The sequence below is a fragment of the Vidua macroura genome, chromosome 26 (genome assembly GCF_024509145.1).
Source record: "Vidua macroura isolate BioBank_ID:100142 chromosome 26, ASM2450914v1, whole genome shotgun sequence".
Lineage (NCBI taxonomy): Eukaryota > Metazoa > Chordata > Aves > Passeriformes > Viduidae > Vidua > Vidua macroura.
In genome coordinates this window covers 4,650,795-4,669,132 of record NC_071596.1, presented here as the reverse complement: position 1 = coordinate 4,669,132, position 18,338 = coordinate 4,650,795, and the positions used below count along the sequence as shown (strand labels likewise).

General features: G+C 59.5%; 3 protein-coding genes across 6 annotated transcripts; 1 reads left to right on the top strand and 2 right to left on the bottom strand.

Annotated features, from left to right (window-relative positions):
* The first annotated feature begins 331 nt into the window (after positions 1-331).
* TNFAIP8L1 (TNF alpha induced protein 8 like 1) lies at positions 332-8,166 on the top strand. Of its 4 annotated transcripts, XM_053999159.1 has the most exons (3): positions 2,824-2,868; positions 4,248-4,366; positions 6,776-8,166. In XM_053999159.1, the coding sequence occupies exon 3, from the start codon at positions 6,778-6,780 to the stop codon at positions 7,336-7,338; it is 561 nt and encodes a 186-aa protein (XP_053855134.1). In that variant the 5' UTR covers positions 2,824-2,868; positions 4,248-4,366; positions 6,776-6,777; the 3' UTR covers positions 7,339-8,166. The 4 variants fall into 4 exon arrangements, with proteins under 4 accessions (XP_053855132.1, XP_053855133.1, XP_053855134.1 ...); XM_053999157.1 differs by lacking the exons at positions 2,824-2,868; positions 4,248-4,366 and adding an exon at positions 332-973; XM_053999158.1 differs by lacking the exon at positions 4,248-4,366 and having other exon boundaries at positions 2,814-2,868.
* Positions 8,167-9,486: 1,320 nt separating this feature from the next.
* MYDGF (myeloid derived growth factor) lies at positions 9,487-13,828 on the bottom strand. The gene is made up of 6 exons (XM_053999160.1): positions 13,649-13,828; positions 12,493-12,543; positions 12,187-12,248; positions 11,826-11,907; positions 11,205-11,277; positions 9,487-10,289 (listed from the first exon to the last, which is right to left on the bottom strand). Exons 1-6 carry the CDS (start codon positions 13,826-13,828, stop codon positions 10,210-10,212), a joined length of 528 nt encoding a protein of 175 aa, XP_053855135.1. The 3' UTR covers positions 9,487-10,209.
* Positions 13,829-14,107: 279 nt separating this feature from the next.
* Positions 14,108-16,226, bottom strand: LOC128819189 (procathepsin L-like). Its single transcript, XM_053999161.1, has 7 exons — positions 16,110-16,226; positions 15,856-15,978; positions 15,532-15,681; positions 15,146-15,370; positions 14,898-15,066; positions 14,619-14,733; positions 14,108-14,522 (listed from the first exon to the last, which is right to left on the bottom strand). Exons 1-7 carry the CDS (start codon positions 16,224-16,226, stop codon positions 14,423-14,425), a joined length of 999 nt encoding a protein of 332 aa, XP_053855136.1. The 3' UTR covers positions 14,108-14,422.
* Between the last annotated feature and the right edge of the window lie 2,112 nt (positions 16,227-18,338).

Sequence of the window (18,338 nt, the reverse complement as noted above, 5' to 3'; positions counted from 1 at the left end):
CCCGCGCCGCTTCCACGCGTGATCCTCTCACCCACCCGTGTCCCCGACACCCACCGATGTCCCCGACACCCACCCGTGTCCCCGTCACCCCCGTGCGGGCTGGGGGGGGGGGGACCCACGGGACCCGCCCCGCGCGCGTTACCGGGACCGGCCCACGCGCGCGGGACCCACGGGGACGCGCCCGCCCCGGCCCCGCCCACGCCCCATCCGCGCGCTCCCATTGGCTGCTTCGTAGCAAGCCCCGCGCCGCCATTGGCTGGCGCCGCCCGCGGGACACGCCCCCGGCCCCGCCCCCGCCGCTCCCGGCCCCGCGCGGGACTTGGCGGCGACCGCGGGCGGGAGGCCCCGACCCGCCGGGAACCGGCACCGAGAGCCCGGAACCGGGCACTGAGAGCCGGAACCGGCACCGGGAACCCGACACTGCGAGCCGGGAACCGGCACCGCCAACCGGACATTGAGAACCGGGAACCGGACACCGGGAACCGACACCGGGAACCGGACACTGACAGCCGGGAACTGGCACCGGGAACAGGCACCGGGAACCGGGAACCAGACATTGGGCACCGGGTACCTGGAACCAGACGCCGAGAATCGGACACCGGGAACCGGCACCGGGCACCGGACACCGGGAACCGGCATCGGGAAACGGGAAACAGATACTGGGAACCGGCACCGGGCACCGGACATCGGACACTGGACACCGGGAACCGGCACCGGGAAGCAGGAACCAGACATCGGACACCGGGACATCGAAGACCGAACACCGGACGTCGTCACCGGGCATCGGCATCGGGGACCGGGCACTGGTAGCGCCTGCGGGAGCCCGCCGGGCAGGGAGAGGCGCCGGGGGAAGCGGGACCCTCCGCCTGGCCCCGCCCCGTCCAGCCCCGTCCCGCCCCGTCCCGTCCCGCCGGGGGCACCGGAGAAGCCCCGGTCCCGGTCCTGGCGCCGCTCTCCCCGAGTCAGGCTGCAGGTAAGGGCCGGTTCCCCCGGTACCTCCCGGTACCTCCCAGTTCCTCCCGGTTCCTCCCATCTTCCCCGGTCCGTGTGGGCGGGGGCGCTCGGTACCGGCCTGTTTCGTGCTTGCGCTGCGGGGCGAAACCTCCCGCCCTCCATCCCGGGAATCGTCCGTGTGTGTCCCCCCTCCCCGGTGTCACCGGGCACCGACGGCCGCGCCCAGCCCCGGGCCCTCGGGAGCCCGGGGGGAAAGGGGGATTTGGGGAGCCGCGGGCAGGGCTCGGAGCTGCTCCCGGCAGCCCCTGGATGTGCCTCGGCTTTCCCAGGTGGATAAACCCCGGGGAAAGGGCGATTTCCCCCCAGATTCAAGGGAAATGCGACGGGGCTGGAAAGAGCGCTGGGTCCGGTGGGTGCTGGATAACGGGAGCTGGGAGGAAGCACCGAAGCCACCCCCGTGGGGCTGTCACGGCCCCACGTGCCAGGGCAGGGCCGGGTGCCCCATGGCAGCACTTGGCCTCGAGCATCGCCTGTCCCTCCTCCCACCGCTGCGCTCCAGAGGATGAAATTCCTCGATTCCTGGAAAGACTAATCCCTTCGGAGAGGCCAGATCCCTCCCGGGGCAAGAGCTGGGTGTAAAAGCTCCCAACTCCGACTAATCTTCCCTGGAGCAGGGAAGGATTTGGGCCGTTCTTTACTGACCCCAAGCCCAGCGTTGGATCCGAATTGTCCCATGGAGTTTTCCTCCCTCCCAAAGCGACTTTGTCCTCCTGATCCCGGGGCAGGAAGCATGTGATGTGCCCTGGCCCCCACCGCAGCCGGACAGACGGACGGATGGTGGTTTGGCCTCAGTTTCCCCCCTCCCAGCCTCTGTTTTCTACTTCCCCATAAGTCTCCGTCTGCTCCAAACGAAGGAGAAAGGAAGTTGCTGCCAGAGAGAGCAGCTTGATGGCAGCTGGAAAAAGAAAAGGAGGAAATGGAAGGCGAGACAGATGCTCCAAAATAACCCCCCCTTCCTCCTCGCTGTAAAATAAACCCCTTCCTCCTCCTCTTCCTTTGCCTTTTCTCCATAAGATCCCCCTTTCTTCCTCCTCTTCCTCCTCCCCACCATAAAACAACCCCCCTTCCTCCTCCTCCTCCTTCTCTCCTTAAAATAACCTCCATTCCTCCTCCTCCTGCTCCTTCTCCTCCTCCTCTCCAATTTGGCAGCTGCCTCCCCCCCGGGGCACAGTAATCCCAGGGAGAATTCCATGATGCCACACCAGCTCCTCAAACCAGCCCCCCAGGATGACCCCCTGCCCTGTGAGCACCCCTGAGCACCCCCTCCATGTGGATGCCGGGATCCCATTCCCACGGGAAGCCCCGGCGGGGATTCCCCAGCCGTGCCCGGGGTTGGCACCGCCAGAGCCCCCTCGGATGTGCTCAGCTCCTTGCACAGACACGTTGGGGCTGCCAGGGCGGATCAGCATTCCCAGGCAAAACCCAAAACCGTCTCCTTCCCATGGCTGCAGCCCCAGCGAGGGCACCTGCGGGAAGGAGATTTTTGGCACGGAGGAGTTCAGATCCCGGTGCCAGAGGCGGAGGGGACGGTGATGGGGACATGCCATGCTTGGCAGCAGCGCTGGCGCGAGCACCGGGAGCGGGCAGGGCAAGGTGGGAGCACCGGGTGCGGCGGTGCCCCGCAGCATTCCCGGTCCCCGCTCCAGCCGCGGATTCACTCCGGCCTTGCCAAGAAACGAGCTTTTCCTCGGGCGAGGTGTTTACTCAGCGGCTTCCTCCCGGCCTCACCCCGCTCGGCACACACGCGCCCGGGCAGCGTCTCCGGCTGCTCTTTGCACCCATGGCAACCTGCGAGGGCCGGCACGCGTCCTTCGGCCTTCCTCCCGCTCCTCTTCCTCGGCTCTCCCGGCGCTGGTAACCAGGGGCCTGGGAGCTGCTGGGGTCACGGATGGTGCGGGACAGGCTGGAGACGCTGCTGGGGCTCTCAGGTTACTGCCCGGTGCTCCTGTAATCCAGGAGGTTTAATTAATTAATAGGGGTTGGAGCACGGGGGAAAGCGATGCCGGGGGATGGAGAGCAGAGCAGTGGGATCCCATCCACCCACTTGGCATTTAGCCATGGATTTCAGGGGACTGGGAATGCTGGGGGGCAGAGCAGGGGTGTTTCCCAAAGCAGGGAGGGAGCAGCCTGTGGGATGGAGGGAAATCCAGGGAGATCGCCACTATTCAATGTTTATCCTGTTGGGAAACGATGTTTCCATGTTGGAGGAAATTTGTAGCAAGACAATCCAAGTTACTATGGCCACGCTGGGAAGGTGGAGGAGGGAGAGGAGGAGGAAGAGGAGGCAGAGGTGCCTCTGCTCTGAGCTAGAGCTTTGTGAAGCCTCCCCCTCTGTGCTGCTCCATGAATTAATTAAGTGCTTTTCCTTTCCTGCATGAAATATTCACCCGCTGCCAAGGGAACTGGGGGGGCTCGGGGGATCAAGTCCATGGAGCCACTGGTGGGAGCCAGGTGAAAGGGACAGGCAGGGACAGGGATCTTTGGAGCAGGTAAAAATGATAACTGGGATGATATCACCCCTGGGTTGGACGCCGCTCACTTGGCAGCTCTGCTGTGGTGCCACCGGCGCCAGGTGACCACAGGGTGACAGGGTCTTGTCTTCCCCCCTCAGACACAGGAGCTTTCTGATGATGATTGATGCCTGTGCCATCAGTGGTGTGGGAGAGGTTTTTTTTTGGGAAATCAGGTCACAGCTGGGTGTTGGGTGAGGTGCAAGCCCAGTGGGGTGAACGCCAAACCAGAGATGGGCACGGCACGTGTCTGTCCCCAGGGGACCACATCCATCCTGTGACAGGGCCACCCCTCTGTGTCCTCACCCAGGACACCTCAACCCTCACACCACCGCTCAGGGCTGCAAGACTTCCCCCAAAAACCTCCAAAATGGGTGGAAACCCTCCAAGAAAGGGCTGTACCTGTCCCCAAAGCCACCGTTGGGACCACAGCCCTGCCACACTCTTCCGGAGCAGGGAGGAACTCGGTGACAGCAGCACTCGGCTGCTCCATTTCGGAAGAAGAAGAAGCTGTTTTTTAGGGCGTTTTCATTAAAAAGAAGAAGGGGGGGTGGGGGGGGGGGGGAGCCCAAACCCTGAGCCGGGCTGGAAACTTCAGCGACAGGAAGGAAGTGAAGTGGGTTATTTCAGGCTCCAGTTGGCTGCTCGGGGCAAGGCTCGACTCTTGCGTGTGCTGATAGCAGCCCCTCGTGAACAATGGGGTCGTGGGGCCCTTCCCGGCAGGAAAACGGCTCATTCCGGTGAAATCTCCTGCTGGTGCTGAGTCAGCAGGTCCTGGTGGGCCGAGCGTGGTGCGGAGGGTGCCGGGGGAACCATCCCAGTGCAGCAGGAGCCAGCAGGAGGTGAGCCTGGCTTTCCTTGGGTTTTGCAGGAAGCAGCCTATAAAACCATCCCTGGGCACTGGAGAGGGAGCTGGTTGCATTTTTGGGATCCCCATACCTGACTATATACAACTTTTGGGGTCCCTAGACACCCCCCCCCCCCGCCCCAATAATGCTTCGTGCCTCAGTTTCCCCCCTGGAGCGATGCTCCTGGTCCCGGAGCAGGGGAGGGCTGTGAGCAGCCGGGTGTTATTTGGTGCAGGGAGCAGAGGGTTGATCCATTATTCCAGCTGGCATTTGGGAGCCGTGGGCAGCTCGCAGGACTTGGCACTTCCTATTTCTCATGTGTTCTGGAGGTGGAGTTTGCACTCGCTTTATGTCTGTGGTCACCCGAGAGAGAGCTCGGGTGTGGGAATTCCTATTTATCCAGGCACCGTTCCCAGAGCACCCCACAAGCCTGGGGAGGGAAATTCCAGGCTGTCAACACCACAGCAAAGCCCTGCTCCTTCCGGACAGGATGCCTGGCATGGGTGAATTGAGTTCCCTCAGAGCCAGGGCAGAGGAGATGGAGCTGCCTCTGCCCATCCTGCCCATCCCTCCCTCCAGGCTCCTGGATGCAGCCATTGGAATTCCATGAGCCTGACCCAGGAGCTGCTGTCACCAGGCTCTGCGTTGTCATTTTTGTCTTATTAACTGTGAGAGCTTCAGCTCGAGGCTCAGGCTGACAAAAATCAATGTTTTCCCACCGTAGGAAACACTTCCAAACCTCCGTGTTTTTCCTGAGGGCTGTAAATTACCCTGCAGGCGATGTCTCTGTCACTGCTCCCGGAATTCTCATCCCCACAGAGCCTTGGCTGCCCTCGGGTTTGGGAGCTGATGGCTGGGAGATGCTCAGGGAGCCAGGGCTCAGCACCATCACCCTGGCATGACAGGCTGGGGGAGCCTTGGCCACAGCAGGGGATCCCTGAGGAGCTGAGAGCCTGGTGTGTGCTCCAGAGTGGTAGGAGCAGGACTGGGGATCCCCAGAGGGGTTTAAGACTTTCAGCTTGGCCAAGGGGGAATGACAGAGCTGCCTGTGATGGGGACAGACTCGGTTCTGTGACAGAATCCCGGAGATGTGGAATGGTTTGGGTTGGAAAAAGACCAAAAGCTCATCTCATCCCACCCCTGCCATGGCAGAGACACCTTCCACTACCCCAGGCTGCTCCAAGCCCCATCCACCCTGGCCTTGGACACTTCCATGGATCCAGGAGCAGCCACAGCTTTTCTGGGCACCCTGTGCCAGGGCCTCAGCTCGCTCTCAGGGAAGAATTCATTTCCTAACATCAAATCTAAACCTTCATGAGCAATTTATCCCCATCCATCCTCACACCAGCAGCACCCTTCAGCTGAAATATCTCCTCTCCCCTCCCCGGGGATGTATTTATAGGCTGATCCCATCCCCTCCTGCTCTGCCAGGCTGTCCATGCCATGTGCAGGCTCTTGCATAAGCAGCTCCCAGCTCTGCCCATCCATCCCGGTTGTTTTCCTGCTGTTCTCCCCTCCCTGTGATTTGTAGCTCTGCGGTTTCCCAGGCCAAGATGCATCTCCAGGGTCGGCGGCGTTTTAATCGTTCACAGCAGAGTTTAAAGCCGCGCTCTGCCGGAGGTGATGGATTTGGTCCCGCCGGGATGTGGGAGTTGGGCTGGAGGTGAGGTTCCTGTCTGGGTGAATTATTCACCTCCGTGCAGTGCCGGCTCTGGAGGAGGCTGGGGCAGCAGCAGAACAAGTCCGAGCTTGTGTGGGTGTTCCAGGGCGAGCAGTGCCAGGGAAAAGGGCTCCCACGCCACTGGCTGGGTGCTGCAAACCGGCTGTGCCGCTCCGGCCGCGGCCAGCACCAGGGTGGATGTGGCACACGGCATCAGGGGGTGACTCAGCTGCCACCTGGGCTGTCCCCAGTTCACCCTGCAGGAAATGAGTCAGGTTTTAAGGAAGGAAAAATGTTAAAGTGATGGGGCAAGAGTCCTTCCTGCAGCGGGAGGAGGGAGGTGTTGGTCACAGGAGGGACACCGGGATGGAGGATCACGGGCGGTGCTCAGGTAGGGACACCTCGCTCGCTGCAGCTTCTCCACGGAGTTTGGGAAAAGGAAGGTGGGAACACCCTGTAACTGATCCCACCAACCAAACCTGGGGGGTGAGCTCAGCTCTCACCTGCCCTGGCACCCAGGGGCTCCCTCAGTCTCGCCACTGCATGGAGATGCTCTTTCTCCTGCCAAAAATCTGCGTGGGGAGGTGAGGAATCACAGAATCATGGAATGGTTTTTGTGGGAAGGGACTTTAAAGCTCATCCAGCTCTACCCCCTGCTGTGGACTGGGACACTCCACCAGCCCAGGTGAGATGGGGACGGATGCAGAGCCGGGACTGACCCGTGTGTTCCTCTTCCCCCGCAGAGATGGACACCTTCAGCACCAAGAACTTGGCCCTGCAGGCCCAGAAGAAGCTCCTGAGCAAAATGGCCACCAAGACCATCGCCACCGCCTTCATCGACGACACGAGCAGCGAGATCCTGGATGAGCTGTACCGGGCCACCAAGGAGTACACCCACAACCGCAAAGAGGCCCAGAAGATCATCAAAAACCTCATCAAGATCGTGATGAAGCTGGGGGTTCTCTACCGCAACGGGCAGTTCAGCCCCGAGGAGCTGCTGGTCATGGAGCGGTTCCGCAAGAAGGTCCACACCTTGGCCATGACGGCCGTCAGCTTCCACCAGATAGACTTCACCTTCGACCGCAGGGTCATGTCCGGCGTCCTCACCGAGTGCCGGGACCTGCTGCACCAGGCGGTCAACGGGCACCTGACGGCCAAGTCCCACTCGCGCATCAACCACGTCTTCAACCACTTTGCGGACTACGAGTTCCTGTCGGCTCTGTACGGCCCGGCCGAGCCCTACCGCACCCACCTCAAGAGGATCTGCGAAGGGGTCAACAAGATGCTGGAAGAGGACAGCATCTGAGGGTGGGCTCCTGGCAGCCGGACTCTGCCTCCCGCGAGGCCGAAGATGTGATGTCTGCTTTGGTCTTCACTGGGCTTGCCATCTCCTCCTCCTCCTCCTCCCCTGCAGTGCTCACTTGTGTTCTCCTCGTTTCTCCAAGAGACTGAACCTCTTGACTTTGTCTCCCCCTTGCCCAGGGTCTGCAAACCCCTCCCTGCGCTGGGCTGAGCCCTCTCCAGGGGATCCTGGGATTTTGGGCCCCTGCTGTACAGTTTGATTTCCTTTGCCCACCAAGTGCCTTTAGCTCAGAGTCCAAGGATTTGGACTCTTTGCCTCGAACTCTGTTGTATCCCTCTGCGGGGAAACTGAACCAAAGACTCGTGGTGTGAAGCACCTCTGAGGTGTCTCTGAGCAGGTGGGACGTTGTTGGGGTGAACAGTTTGGAGACCCCATAACTGGAGGGTTGTGGAACTCTCTGGTTTCCTTCCAGCAGCTCCACAACGTGGTGGGAGCAAATCATGGTCCAGGAAGGTGCTCCTGCCTGAGCTTAGGTGTCCTCAAAGACAAGTCCCTGAGACCAGGAGGATCCCTTCTCACCTGGGGGAGAGCTGGGAGGGAGCTGGGGGGAGCTGCTCCATCCCTGGATCCCTGGAACCACCCAACACCCAACTGCCCACCAGGCTCCTGTGGTGGTGCCACCTGGCAGCTCCAGCGCTGTCCTTGGTGGTCGTCCAAAGCTCCCCTGGGATTTCATCCCTTTTCCATGCCCTTGACTGAGTGATGTTCGTTTTTAGCAAACTCTGTAGCCCTGATGAGTTGTTTAAATAAACTCACCTGTGTGGCCTGGGAGCTCTGTGAGGTTGTTCTACCAGCGGTGACAGTGACAGAATGAGCCCTGGGGACAGCTGGCTTTGCCCCCAGCTGGTGGTGGCTCTCTGTGACCTGGGGTTTGTGCCCTCTGTCCCCTGGCACTGCTGCTGGTTGTGCTGTCCCTGCTCAGTGGCCCAGCAGCTCCTGGATTTGCATGGACAAAGAGGAATGGCTTCCCACTGCCAGAGGGCAGGGTTAGATGGGATATTGGGAAGGAATTCCTCCCTGTGAGGGTGGGCAGGCCCTGGCACAGGGTGCCCCATGCCTGGAAGTGTCCAAAGCCAGTTTGGACAGGGCTTGGAGCAATCTGGGACAGTGGAAGGTGTCCCTGCCCATGGCAAGGGTGGCACTGGATGAGCTTTAATGCCTCTCCAAACCCCAACCATTCCATGATTTGGTGAGATCCTGCTCCCAGCAGACACCCACATGTGCTCCTCTGCACCCCACATCCCCTCAGGGCCCAGGAGGGGCCCAAAAGCAGAGCCCTGGCAGCAGGGGAGCCCTGGCAGCAGGGGAGCCCTGGCAGCAGGGAGCAGGGCTGGCTCCTGGAGCAGCAGGGATGCTCAGGTCACTCCCAGCACGCTGAGCTCGGCTCTGAGCACTGGAAATTGCCCTTTTAGCACCCAAGACACCACACCATCTCCACTGGCCTTATCTCCATGACCTTCTGGTGCCTTCTGCTCCCTGGATGTCTCCAGGCACAGGTGGCTGCCGGCTCCCGCTCCTGCTCCCTTCCCACCACTGGCACTGATAACTCTCAGCTTTAGAAGATTAAATAAAAGACACAAAGGCCCTGTCTCTGTCATTTCACAGGCCTGGCTGCAGCTGTCACTGGTAATTGTGTGACACAGCTTGGGCTGGGGGCAAAGCCCATTCACAAGGGGGTGTGGAGAACAACCAGGAGCCCACGAGGTGCTGGTCCCTCAGGAGGGCAGGGGCCTTTGAGAACAACTCCTGTCCCCCCTGGGCTGGTGTGTCCCTGTCAGGAGTGTGCTGGACAGGGGCCAGTGGCCTTTGAGAACAACTCCTGTCCCCCCCTGGGCTGGTGTGTCCCTGTCAGGAGTGTGCTGGACAGGAACCAAAGCTGGGAATCCCAGGCAGGTGTGGTGGAATTGGGGCCGGGGGATGCCCAGCCAGAAATTCTTTGCTGCTCCCAAGGTGTGTGTCTGTGTCAGCTGCAAGATCCCCCTAAACACTCTGCAGCCCCCAAATTCCCCAGGGACACCTCAGCTCCTCCTGGCCAAGCAGTAACAAAGGTCCACTCAGCTGGAGAGGGGAGGAGGGACAGAGTACAGCAGCTTCAGGCCAGAGCACGATGCTTTATTTCTTTATTTGTGCTGTATTTACACAGGAAAGGAATTGCACATTCCCTGTTATTACTCTGGATAAGAAAAAAAATCATTTTTCTGTAGGTATAAAATAGTCCTGTGGTTGTGCTGACACGTGGAAGTGTTGCCTGGAATGATTCCTGATTGTGTCAGAATAAGCTGCTCTGCCTTCCCCCAGCCCAGCTCTGCATCCACCCCAGCCCCACACTCACCATGGAATCAGAGCTTTGGCCAATTCCCTCCCCCTAAATTAATTATTTCCTCCTGTCACGCTGGTGGAGAGAGAAATCATCTCCTCTCCAGAGACTACAGAGTTAACAACTTCCCTTTAGCAAGCCCTGCTTAAGTCCAGCCACTTATCTCCCTGCACTGCTCTTCCCAGCCAGGCAGATAAGGAGCCCCTTTCCAGGGAGCTCTGCCCTGCTCAGCAGCTCAGCCAAGCAGGAAGGGCCACAGGAGGATCAGGAGCCTCCCAGGGGTTTTCCAGCTGCAAAAGCACGGTGTTACTCTGACACAAGGCAGAACAAATCTGTCCCCACACCTCCAAGCCCCACTCGTGTCGGTCCCCAGCACATTTCAGTATGGAAAACATAAAAGGTTTGGCCAACCAAAAGAAAAACCCTGCAGGTAACCAGGAAATCTCTTCACTGCCATGCTGGTCTGGCCATGCCCCCTGCCTGGGGCTGGCCTGGGGTCACAGCTCATCACGGGGGGTTTTTGCTACAATCATGAGTTTGGACAGCTCGAAACGGAACTTGCCTTCCCTGTGAGACACTGCAGAGAGAGAGAGAGAGAGAGAAAAGCCCGGGATCAGCAGATGGAAAAGCAGGAACAAAACAGCCCCGCTGGGCCCTTCCCAGGGTGTTGGGCACTGCTCTTCCCACTCCTGCACGTGCCAGGCTGGGGGAGAAACCCCTTCTTTAACACCCACAAAATCCAGCTGTCAGTGGTGGATTGAAAGCACCGTACCCCTGGCTCCATGGCACTGCCACCAGGAATTGAGCTTACACTGGCTGTGGGAATCCAGGGCATCCCTCTCTGGCTGCCCTGGAAGGTCTGGAACCCTGGCAGGGGGTCAGAAACCCCCCTGTACAGAGCCCTGAGAGACACTGCCTCTGATCTCTGTCCATGGAAAAGAGTTTTCAGTCTTACAGGATGAATTACAAGCTCTGAGTGTTTGATATCAGTAGTAATTAGTGTGGCACGGGTGCAAAAGTAGAATTTTAGGATTCTAGATAAGGGGTTCAAAGGGGGCAAGATGGAGGAAAATTGGGCCTTGTCCTTTTTCTTCTTCTTCTTCATGCCCTCCATGTCTCACTGTGGTGTTGGCATTTTTCTGTTGGTTTAGGGTGGGGACACACTGTTCAACATGGGTGATGGATATTGGCACGTTATTGTAAATATAGCACAATTTCTAGTATAGAATGTTTGTAACATCCCACTGAGGGGCAGAGCCCCACACGCTGCCCTGCAGGACAGACCTGCTGCAGGTCAGAGAGAAAATATTGCAGATAAGAAGAAATAAACAACCTTGAAAACCAGCACAGACAAATTACAACTCCTTCTTTGGCAGCAGGGCTGAAAGACAGAGACTTTCTACAATCTCAGGAGCATTTAAAAATCACAGATCCCGACACCTGGCCTGTCCCCCAGCCCAGCCCCTCTCTCACAGCTCCCTCAGGCACACACCTGTTGTTTCAGTGATTTCAAACTCTTCCTGTTTTAGGGGGATGTCGTTCAGGGCACCCGCAGCAGCCTGAGACTGAAAGAGGAAGGAAGGAGGTGTAAGAGGCTGAGGCAATCCAAGAGGTCACAGTATTCAAACCAACCAACAGCCCACTGAAAATGAACGGGTTTGAGATTTGCAGTGAAAGAACTAAGTGCACAAAGAAAATCTGAAGGGAAATTCTCTGTTTTTCTATTTCCCATTAAACCACAGACTCGTGTCCTTAGGGTGAGTGAAAGCCTCACCCCTGGAAACTGGAAATGGAAGAATGAACCAGACAAAAACACCAGCAGAGGTTTGATTTGCTTTGTCACGTGCAATTTGCTGAGGCAATCCAAGACTCCCTTTGTGCCCTGGTGCCTTTGGAGCCCCCTCACAGCAAATCCCTGTGGCTGAGAGGGCAGGAACACAATGGAGCAGGCTGCCCACCTGCAGCCCCTCTCCTGCCTGCCACCAGTCTCTAATTAGGGACGTGATGGAGCACATTTTATGGCACAGATGTCTAATAAATGTTTTCCATGTCTAATTCATGTTTTATAGCAGCCTCCCACACTCCTGCTTCCCTGGGATCAGCTGGGACTTACATAAGCCATGGCATACTCTATCTTGGCTCCTTTCACTTCAGCTTTAAACTGGGTAAAGAAGAGATAAGACTTCCCTTGGGGCCTGAAAGAAGAAAGCAGAGCCTTTGTCATCTGGCACAGAGGTGCAGAGGAGTGAAGGATTCCTGGCTCCCTCCCCCCCACCACAGCCACCTCTGGATCTCTTGCAGCTTTTGTGCAGAGCAGGGGAGAGGGGAACAGGGAATTTATAAACCAAACAGCTGCACGAAAAGCATCCCTGGGAGAGGAAAACCCTCCCTGACCAGGTGCAGATCCAGCAGGGAAGCCGGGTCCTTGTCCCTGCCCTGCAGCCACCCCTGTGGTGGCTCTGCTCAGGACACACCTCCAGATGGAGCAGGAGAAGAGCCCGTTGTCCTCGCTCACTCCCACGGTCATCTGCCATTGCTGCACAGGGAAAACCCGGAGTCACCGTGGGGAAAACCCTCCGAGGCCAATCCCTCCCCTCCAGCAGCAGCAGGAGCTCCAAAATAACTCACCCACCACCCCCCCCCAGCGCTCGCTGTGGCCCCTCCTGCTCCCTGCAGCTGGGATTGTGCTCTCACACAAGCAGTTCCCGGCCCCTTTTCCTTTTAGGGTGAGAAAAAGGAGCTGATTGCAGCAGGACTTGCCCGGGGCTTGCCCAGCTCACCTCGTTTGTGCCGCCCTGGGCCGAGTAGGTGAAGGTGCAGCCGTAATCCCCCTGCCAGAGAGAGGAACAGCAGCAGCCTCGCTTCAGCACCAGCTTTTCTCCCACAGAACCCAGGAACTGCTGAGCTTGGAAAAGCCCCCCCACACCCACCCAGCACTGCCAAGGCCACGCTGATCCCCGTCCCCAAGTGCCACAGCCACACGGCTGTAAATCCCTCCAGGGATGAGGACTCCAGCAGTGCCACTGTGCCAGCGCCTGGCCTCCCTTTCCATGAAGAATATTTCCCAATATCCAGCCTAACCCCCCCCTGGCACCACCTGAGGCCATTTCCTCCTGCCTGGATATTGGCCAGGAGGTGCTGGGGGGTCCCGCACCCCTGCCTGGAGAGCTGGGGTGAGGACTTGTGTTCCTTCTGCCCTGGGGCCCTTCCCTTGCTGAGCCCCCTCCCATGAGAGCCCTTCTTTCTTTGAGACCCCCTTCCCCTCTCCCTGCCCTTGGGGTACCCCCCCTTCTCCTGGGGGGGCGTTATCCCCGGCAGGTCCCCATCCCTGGGGGTCTCCTCTCCTCCCTGGGTGTCCCACCTTGGGGAACCCCTTCTGCTGGAGAACCCCACCTGGGGCTTCTCTGTGGAGGCTCCCTCCTTCCTTGAGTACCCCCGCTCTCCCTGGGGTCCCCCCGCCCTTGTAGCCCCCTTTGGGGACCCCCTTTCCCTTGCAGACCCCTGCTCTCTCTGGGATCCCCTGCCCTTGTATCGCCCCTTTGGGACCCCCTTTCTTCCTGGGGTTCCCCGCCCTTGTAGCCCCCTTTGAGGACCCCCTTTCCCTTGCAGATCCCCGAGACCCCCATTTACCCTGGGCTCCCCCAGTCTTTAGAGCCCCCCTTTGGGGACCCCCTTTTCCCTTGCAAACCCCCGCTCTCCCGGGGGTTCCCTGCCCTTGTATCGCCCTTTTGGGACCCCCTTTTCTTCGCAGACCCCCGCTCTTCCTGGGGTCCCCCTGCCCTTGTAGCCCTTTGGGGACCCCCCCACCCTCTCGCCCCGCCCTCCCTCGCGTCCAACCAATCCCCACAGCAGGCCATATGAGTGACGTGTCGCGCAGCCAATCAGCGAGGGGCGCGTACCCTCTCCGCTCCCGCTCCCTCCCTCCGGGCCGCTCACCAGGCTCCGGGAGAAGGAGTGAACCTCCCCGCCGGGCCGCACGTCGAACTCGGCCGTGCTCGGGGCCGCGCCCGGGGCCGTGCCCGGTTCCGCGGCCGCGCGGGCCGCCAGGCACAGCAGGGCCGCGGGCACCAGCGCGGCCCACGCGCGCCAGCCGCTCCTCCCGCTGGGCGCCGCCATCTTGGAGAGGAAGCGCGGGCTACGGCGGCCGGCAGGGGTCAGCGCGGCGGCGGCGGCACGGCGGCCATGTTGGGTGTGGGCAGGAGCCCGGGCGGGCCAAAGCGGCGGGGACCGCGGGGGGACAGGAGGGACAAAGGACAGAGGGACAAGGGCACCGTGGTCACGGGACAAGAGGCCCTGTGGTCAGGGGACAAAGGGACCACGAGGATAAGGTGCCACTGGGACAAGCGTCCATGGGGACAAGGGGCTGTGGGGACCTCGGGGACAAAGGGCAGCAGGATGGCCGGGCTGGGAGTGAAGGCCTGGAGAGCGCTGAGCTTGGTGAGAGGGCGCATCCACGTTGGAGGGGGCTTGGAGCAACCTGGAAAGTGTCCAGGAAGAAGATGGGCTTCAATTCCCATCCAACCCAAGCCGTCCCTGGTGCCAGGATTGCCTCACAAGGACCTGGTTGCATCACCCAGTTAACCAAGGCACTTTTAATTGCTTCTTGCTGCAGAGGAGCAAAAGCCCTTTTCCAGAAGGAAACAGCTGTGGGTTCGCAGGCAGGGTGGGAAGGAGGGAGAGCTGTCCTGGCTCAGGGAGAGCTGTCCTGGCTCAGGCTAGCGGGTAGCTGACATCACTGGCCACCCCGCACTGGTTGCCGGCGTCCTTCAGCAGGAACATGTAGCCCCTCTCACCCCAGCCCTGCGACCAGCTGCAGGCAGAGACAGGAGCAGCACATCCATCAGCACACCCACGAGGATGGGCACCTGGGGGGCAGCAGGTTCGGGGGTAGCCCCCCAGCCCTCACCTGTTCTTTAGGATCCAGTAGCTCACGCTGCAGTTGCGTATCTGGGCACTGTTGTAGCCCACGAGCAGCATGGCGTGGTTCAGCTGCTGCTGGCCATACGGGCAAGTGAAGATGCCTGGGGGGAGCAGGGCTGGGGTGAGCTGGGATCCCATTTCCAGGTGGTGGTACCACTTCCCTGGGGCTGGGGGGCCCTGGGCAAGGGGCTCAACAAGGGCTCAGCAGCCTAGGCCTGCAGAGAGGTGGCCCTGCCTCAGTTTACCCTTGAAGAGGAGACAGTACCTGAGCCATAGAATTGGAAATTGTGGCTGCTGGCATCCACTGCCACCGACAGCGGGCCCACGGCTGCCACCGCCTGCGTCAGGGCCGCCTCATTGCCCCGGGGCACCGTCCTGAAGCCGGAGCAGGTGGCGGCTTTGTACCAGGGGTTGTATCGGCAGCCGGAGTTGTCCTGAGAGAGGGAGAGCGTCACCGGGGCCGTGCCACCAGCAGCGCTCTGCCACATCCCGGGGCCACCTGCTGTCCCTTACCGTGCCCGTGTAGGGGTAGGCACTCTCGGAGCTGAGGCCGCCGTTGTCACGCACGTACTGGAAGGCCCGTTGCATGTAGCCCCCCCTGCAGCCCTTGTTGCCCAGCTTCTGGGTGCAGTCGATGAGGTTCTGCTCGCTCAGCGCCACCAACTTCCCCGTCCGCCTGAACATGAGCCCCTCCAGGGCCCCCGTGGCACTGAACGCCCAGCAGGACCCGCAGTCCCCCTGGGGGAGGTGGGGACAGCGGGGGTCAGGGCATCACCCCCAGAGGGGTGCTCTGACCCCCCGGTGCTGCTCTCAGGGGCCAGGACAGAGCTGCTGCTGCTCCTGCTCAGTTCTGCTGCCCAGATCCCACAGCCCCGGCTGGGCTCCCAGCCCGTGCCCACCTGGGATTTTACGGGTGTCACGTAGCCCTTGGCCCTCCAGTCCACCTTCATCGGGGCTTTCGGGGCTGCCGAGGTTTGGAATAGCGGAGCTGGCTCCTCCCTCGGCGCCGGGATGTAGCCGTTCATGAGCTCATTGAACTCCTGGTTCGTCTGCAGGTCACAAGGGAAAGCTCGTGTGATGCCAAGGGGTGCCCACACCCTTCCCCGGGAGTGAGCTGGGTGTTGGCACTGCCTGGATCAAACCCTGCGAGCATCCCCTCCCCGATCCCCTGGATGGAGCTCTGGGTGCTCTGAGGAGCGCCCAGGGAAGCTGGCAGCAGGTACCAGGTCCCCGAAGTGGTTCATGGCCAGGCGGTAGCTGTGCTTCCCCTGCGACTCCTCCCGGTTGTGCTGCTGGATGTGGCGCAGGTTCTGCTCCCAGATCTCCCTGCGGAGGGCCTCAGCCTCCTGCCAGAGGAGCAGAAGGATCAGGAATGGCCCCTGGATCAAGGGGGCACAGGGTGGGGTGGGTGCATGTGGACAAGACCCCCTGGGCAGGACCCAGCCATGCTGGGAGGGTTGTGGGGAGCAGGACCTACCCCCGGATATTCCTTGGCATGGAGACTCTTCCACCCTTGCCAGGCCTCCTCCAGGGCAGGATCCGGTGCTGTGGCACAGCCCAGCAGGGCCAGCAGCAGCCCCAGGGTCAGAGCCATGGCACAGGGCTGGGGATGGGGAGAGGGGGTCAGGGGGTCCCGGGCTGAGCCCCCCAGCTGCAGCCAGGGGCTGGGAGCAGGAAAACCCTGGATTAGAGCAGAGGGGGAGGCACAGAAATCTGTGCCAGCTCCGAGAGGGGCTGGAGGGAGAACCAGGGACAGGAGGTTTCTCTGCAGAGGCCATGCCTGAAGCCTTCCCTGTGTCCCAGCACGGAGCTGGGATGCCTGTGATTTCACCAAAATCCCTCCTAGAGGATTCTCCAAGATCAATTTACACCCTTTGGTTTGGCCAGCACAGACACACCCAGAGCCCAGCCCAGCACCTTCCTTGGACTCCCCACTCCTCCTTTGGGGGACCCTGGGATTTTTGAGCTGCTCCAGTTGTTCTGGGGGTGCAGACAGCATGGCCCAGGACAGAGATCAAATGCCTGAGACCCTCAAGCAGCCAGAGTTTCCACTGACGTGGCTTTCCCAGATCCAGAGCTGTCATTGCACCTTTATCCCACCCACTTTGGGAATGGAGATGCCAGGAAGTTTTCCATTCGAGCATCTTTCAGGGCAAGGAGTGACTTTTCTGAGCTAATTTTGTAGCTTGAGGAGTGATTTTGTTTTAAAAATAAGTCCTCAAGAACATCTGTTCTCCCTCCCCACCACCCACCTAAAAATAAAGCCCCACAGGGTGGGTTTTGGGAGAGAAATGCCTCCCAAGCCATCCTCAAGTCCCAAATTCTTGAGGAAGAGTGGTTTTTGCCTGGTTTCCCCAGCACCTGCTGGTTCCTCTGTCATTACCACTCAAGAAATTAACTCAGCTTCATCCTCCAGCTGCAAATCCTCCACCCAGAGCCACCCTGCTCCCATCACCCTTCCAGTGGGACAGCAGGGTGGGTCCACCCACATAATTTGTGTTTCAATCCCCGATAGAGCCTGTTCCATATGGAACAGCTCTGGCTCCCGGGAGGAGATTTCCCAGCTAATTCCTCTCAGGATTCTCAATCCCCAAAAGAAGACGACCCAACCCCCTTCTAGGGTGCCAAAAAATCCTGCAGCAAGCTGAGGGATCAGAGGAGCCAAGAGATCTGCAAACTCTTCTAGACAAGAGAGTCTTAAGTCATTTTAAGAAACACTCAGCTTTTCGGGGACAGGAAAAAGCAGTTTAAATTAAGCCTAAAAATTAAATTAGGGAAGCACAGAAACAAACTCTGCAAAAAGAAAGCTTCTTACCATCCAGCAGCACCCACCCAGCTGTGAGGAACAGAGGGTGCAGCTTTGCTGGCTGCAGGGTGCTCTTATAGACACATCTCAGAGGTGCAACTCCCCCCACCCCAGTCCCTCCTTTCACCCCTCTGACCTCAAAACTCACACCTGAGGTGCTTTGTAGCAGCTAAACCACAACTGCAATATTGGGACAATTATTTGGGCACAGGGACAAGAAGAGAGGGGGGGGGAAATCTGCTCTCAACCATCCCCAGGAACCCAAATGCTCCATCTGGAAGAAGCTCTGCATTTAGAACAAGCCTCCAGCAGCACCCTCAGGGCATTAACAGCCGGGTTAATTAACATCAGCTCCCACGGAGGAAGGCAAAGCAAGGCCAGGTTTGGGAGCTTTGAGCTGGGAGGGCGAGCAGAGGCAGGCCCAGCTCTGCACAAGCAGCTCCGTGTGTCCCAGAGTGGGGGCAGAGCAGCTGCACCCCCAATCCCATCGGAGGGAGGGAGGTGCCCACCCCAGGCTGCTGCTGACTCGCTCAAGGTCACGCCGAGCCAAGCACACAGTCCAGGATTCCCAACCCTCAACTGCTTGCATCGTGCTTCCCCCGAGGAACATCAGGGATTTAATATTCTCTCCACTGCTCGGCACAGAAAGAACAGAGCACTTGGCTTTCAGCAGAGCTGCTCTGGCTCTGGCAGCAGCTGCTGCTTCCTCCTGCCCCCCAAAGCAGCCACCACGTCTCTTTCCAATATTTTAATGAGTCGCTACATCTTACACTCATAATTATAAAAGAATAAGAATCCATAAAAATATTTTCTTTTCATAATACGCACTTAAAATACTCCAGGGCAAGTCAACGTGGTTCATTTGGGTGGGTTTTGTTTGTGTTTTCGTTTTGCCCCTGG

Coding starts and splice junctions, on each gene's coding strand:
- MYDGF (XM_053999160.1), bottom strand. CDS start 13,828: ATGGCGGCGCCCAGCGGGAGGAGCGGCTGGCGCGCGTGGGCCGCGCTG. Junction 12,249..12,492: donor CCCAGGGCGGCACAAACGAG/GTGAGCTGGGCA, acceptor TTCCCTGTGCAG/CAATGGCAGATGACCGTGGG. Junction 11,278..11,825: donor TAGAGTATGCCATGGCTTAT/GTAAGTCCCAGC, acceptor TTCCTCTTTCAG/TCTCAGGCTGCTGCGGGTGC.
- TNFAIP8L1 (XM_053999156.1), top strand. CDS start 5,996: ATGGATTTGGTCCCGCCGGGATGTGGGAGTTGGGCTGGAG. Junction 6,036..6,775: donor ATGTGGGAGTTGGGCTGGAG/GTGAGGTTCCTG, acceptor CTTCCCCCGCAG/AGATGGACACCTTCAGCACC.
- LOC128819189 (XM_053999161.1), bottom strand. CDS start 16,226: ATGGCTCTGACCCTGGGGCTGCTGCTGGCCCTGCTGGGCTGTGCCACA. Junction 15,979..16,109: donor ATGCCAAGGAATATCCGGGG/GTAGGTCCTGCT, acceptor CTCCTCTGGCAG/GAGGCTGAGGCCCTCCGCAG. Junction 14,523..14,618: donor TACTGGATCCTAAAGAACAG/GTGAGGGCTGGG, acceptor CTCTGCCTGCAG/CTGGTCGCAGGGCTGGGGTG.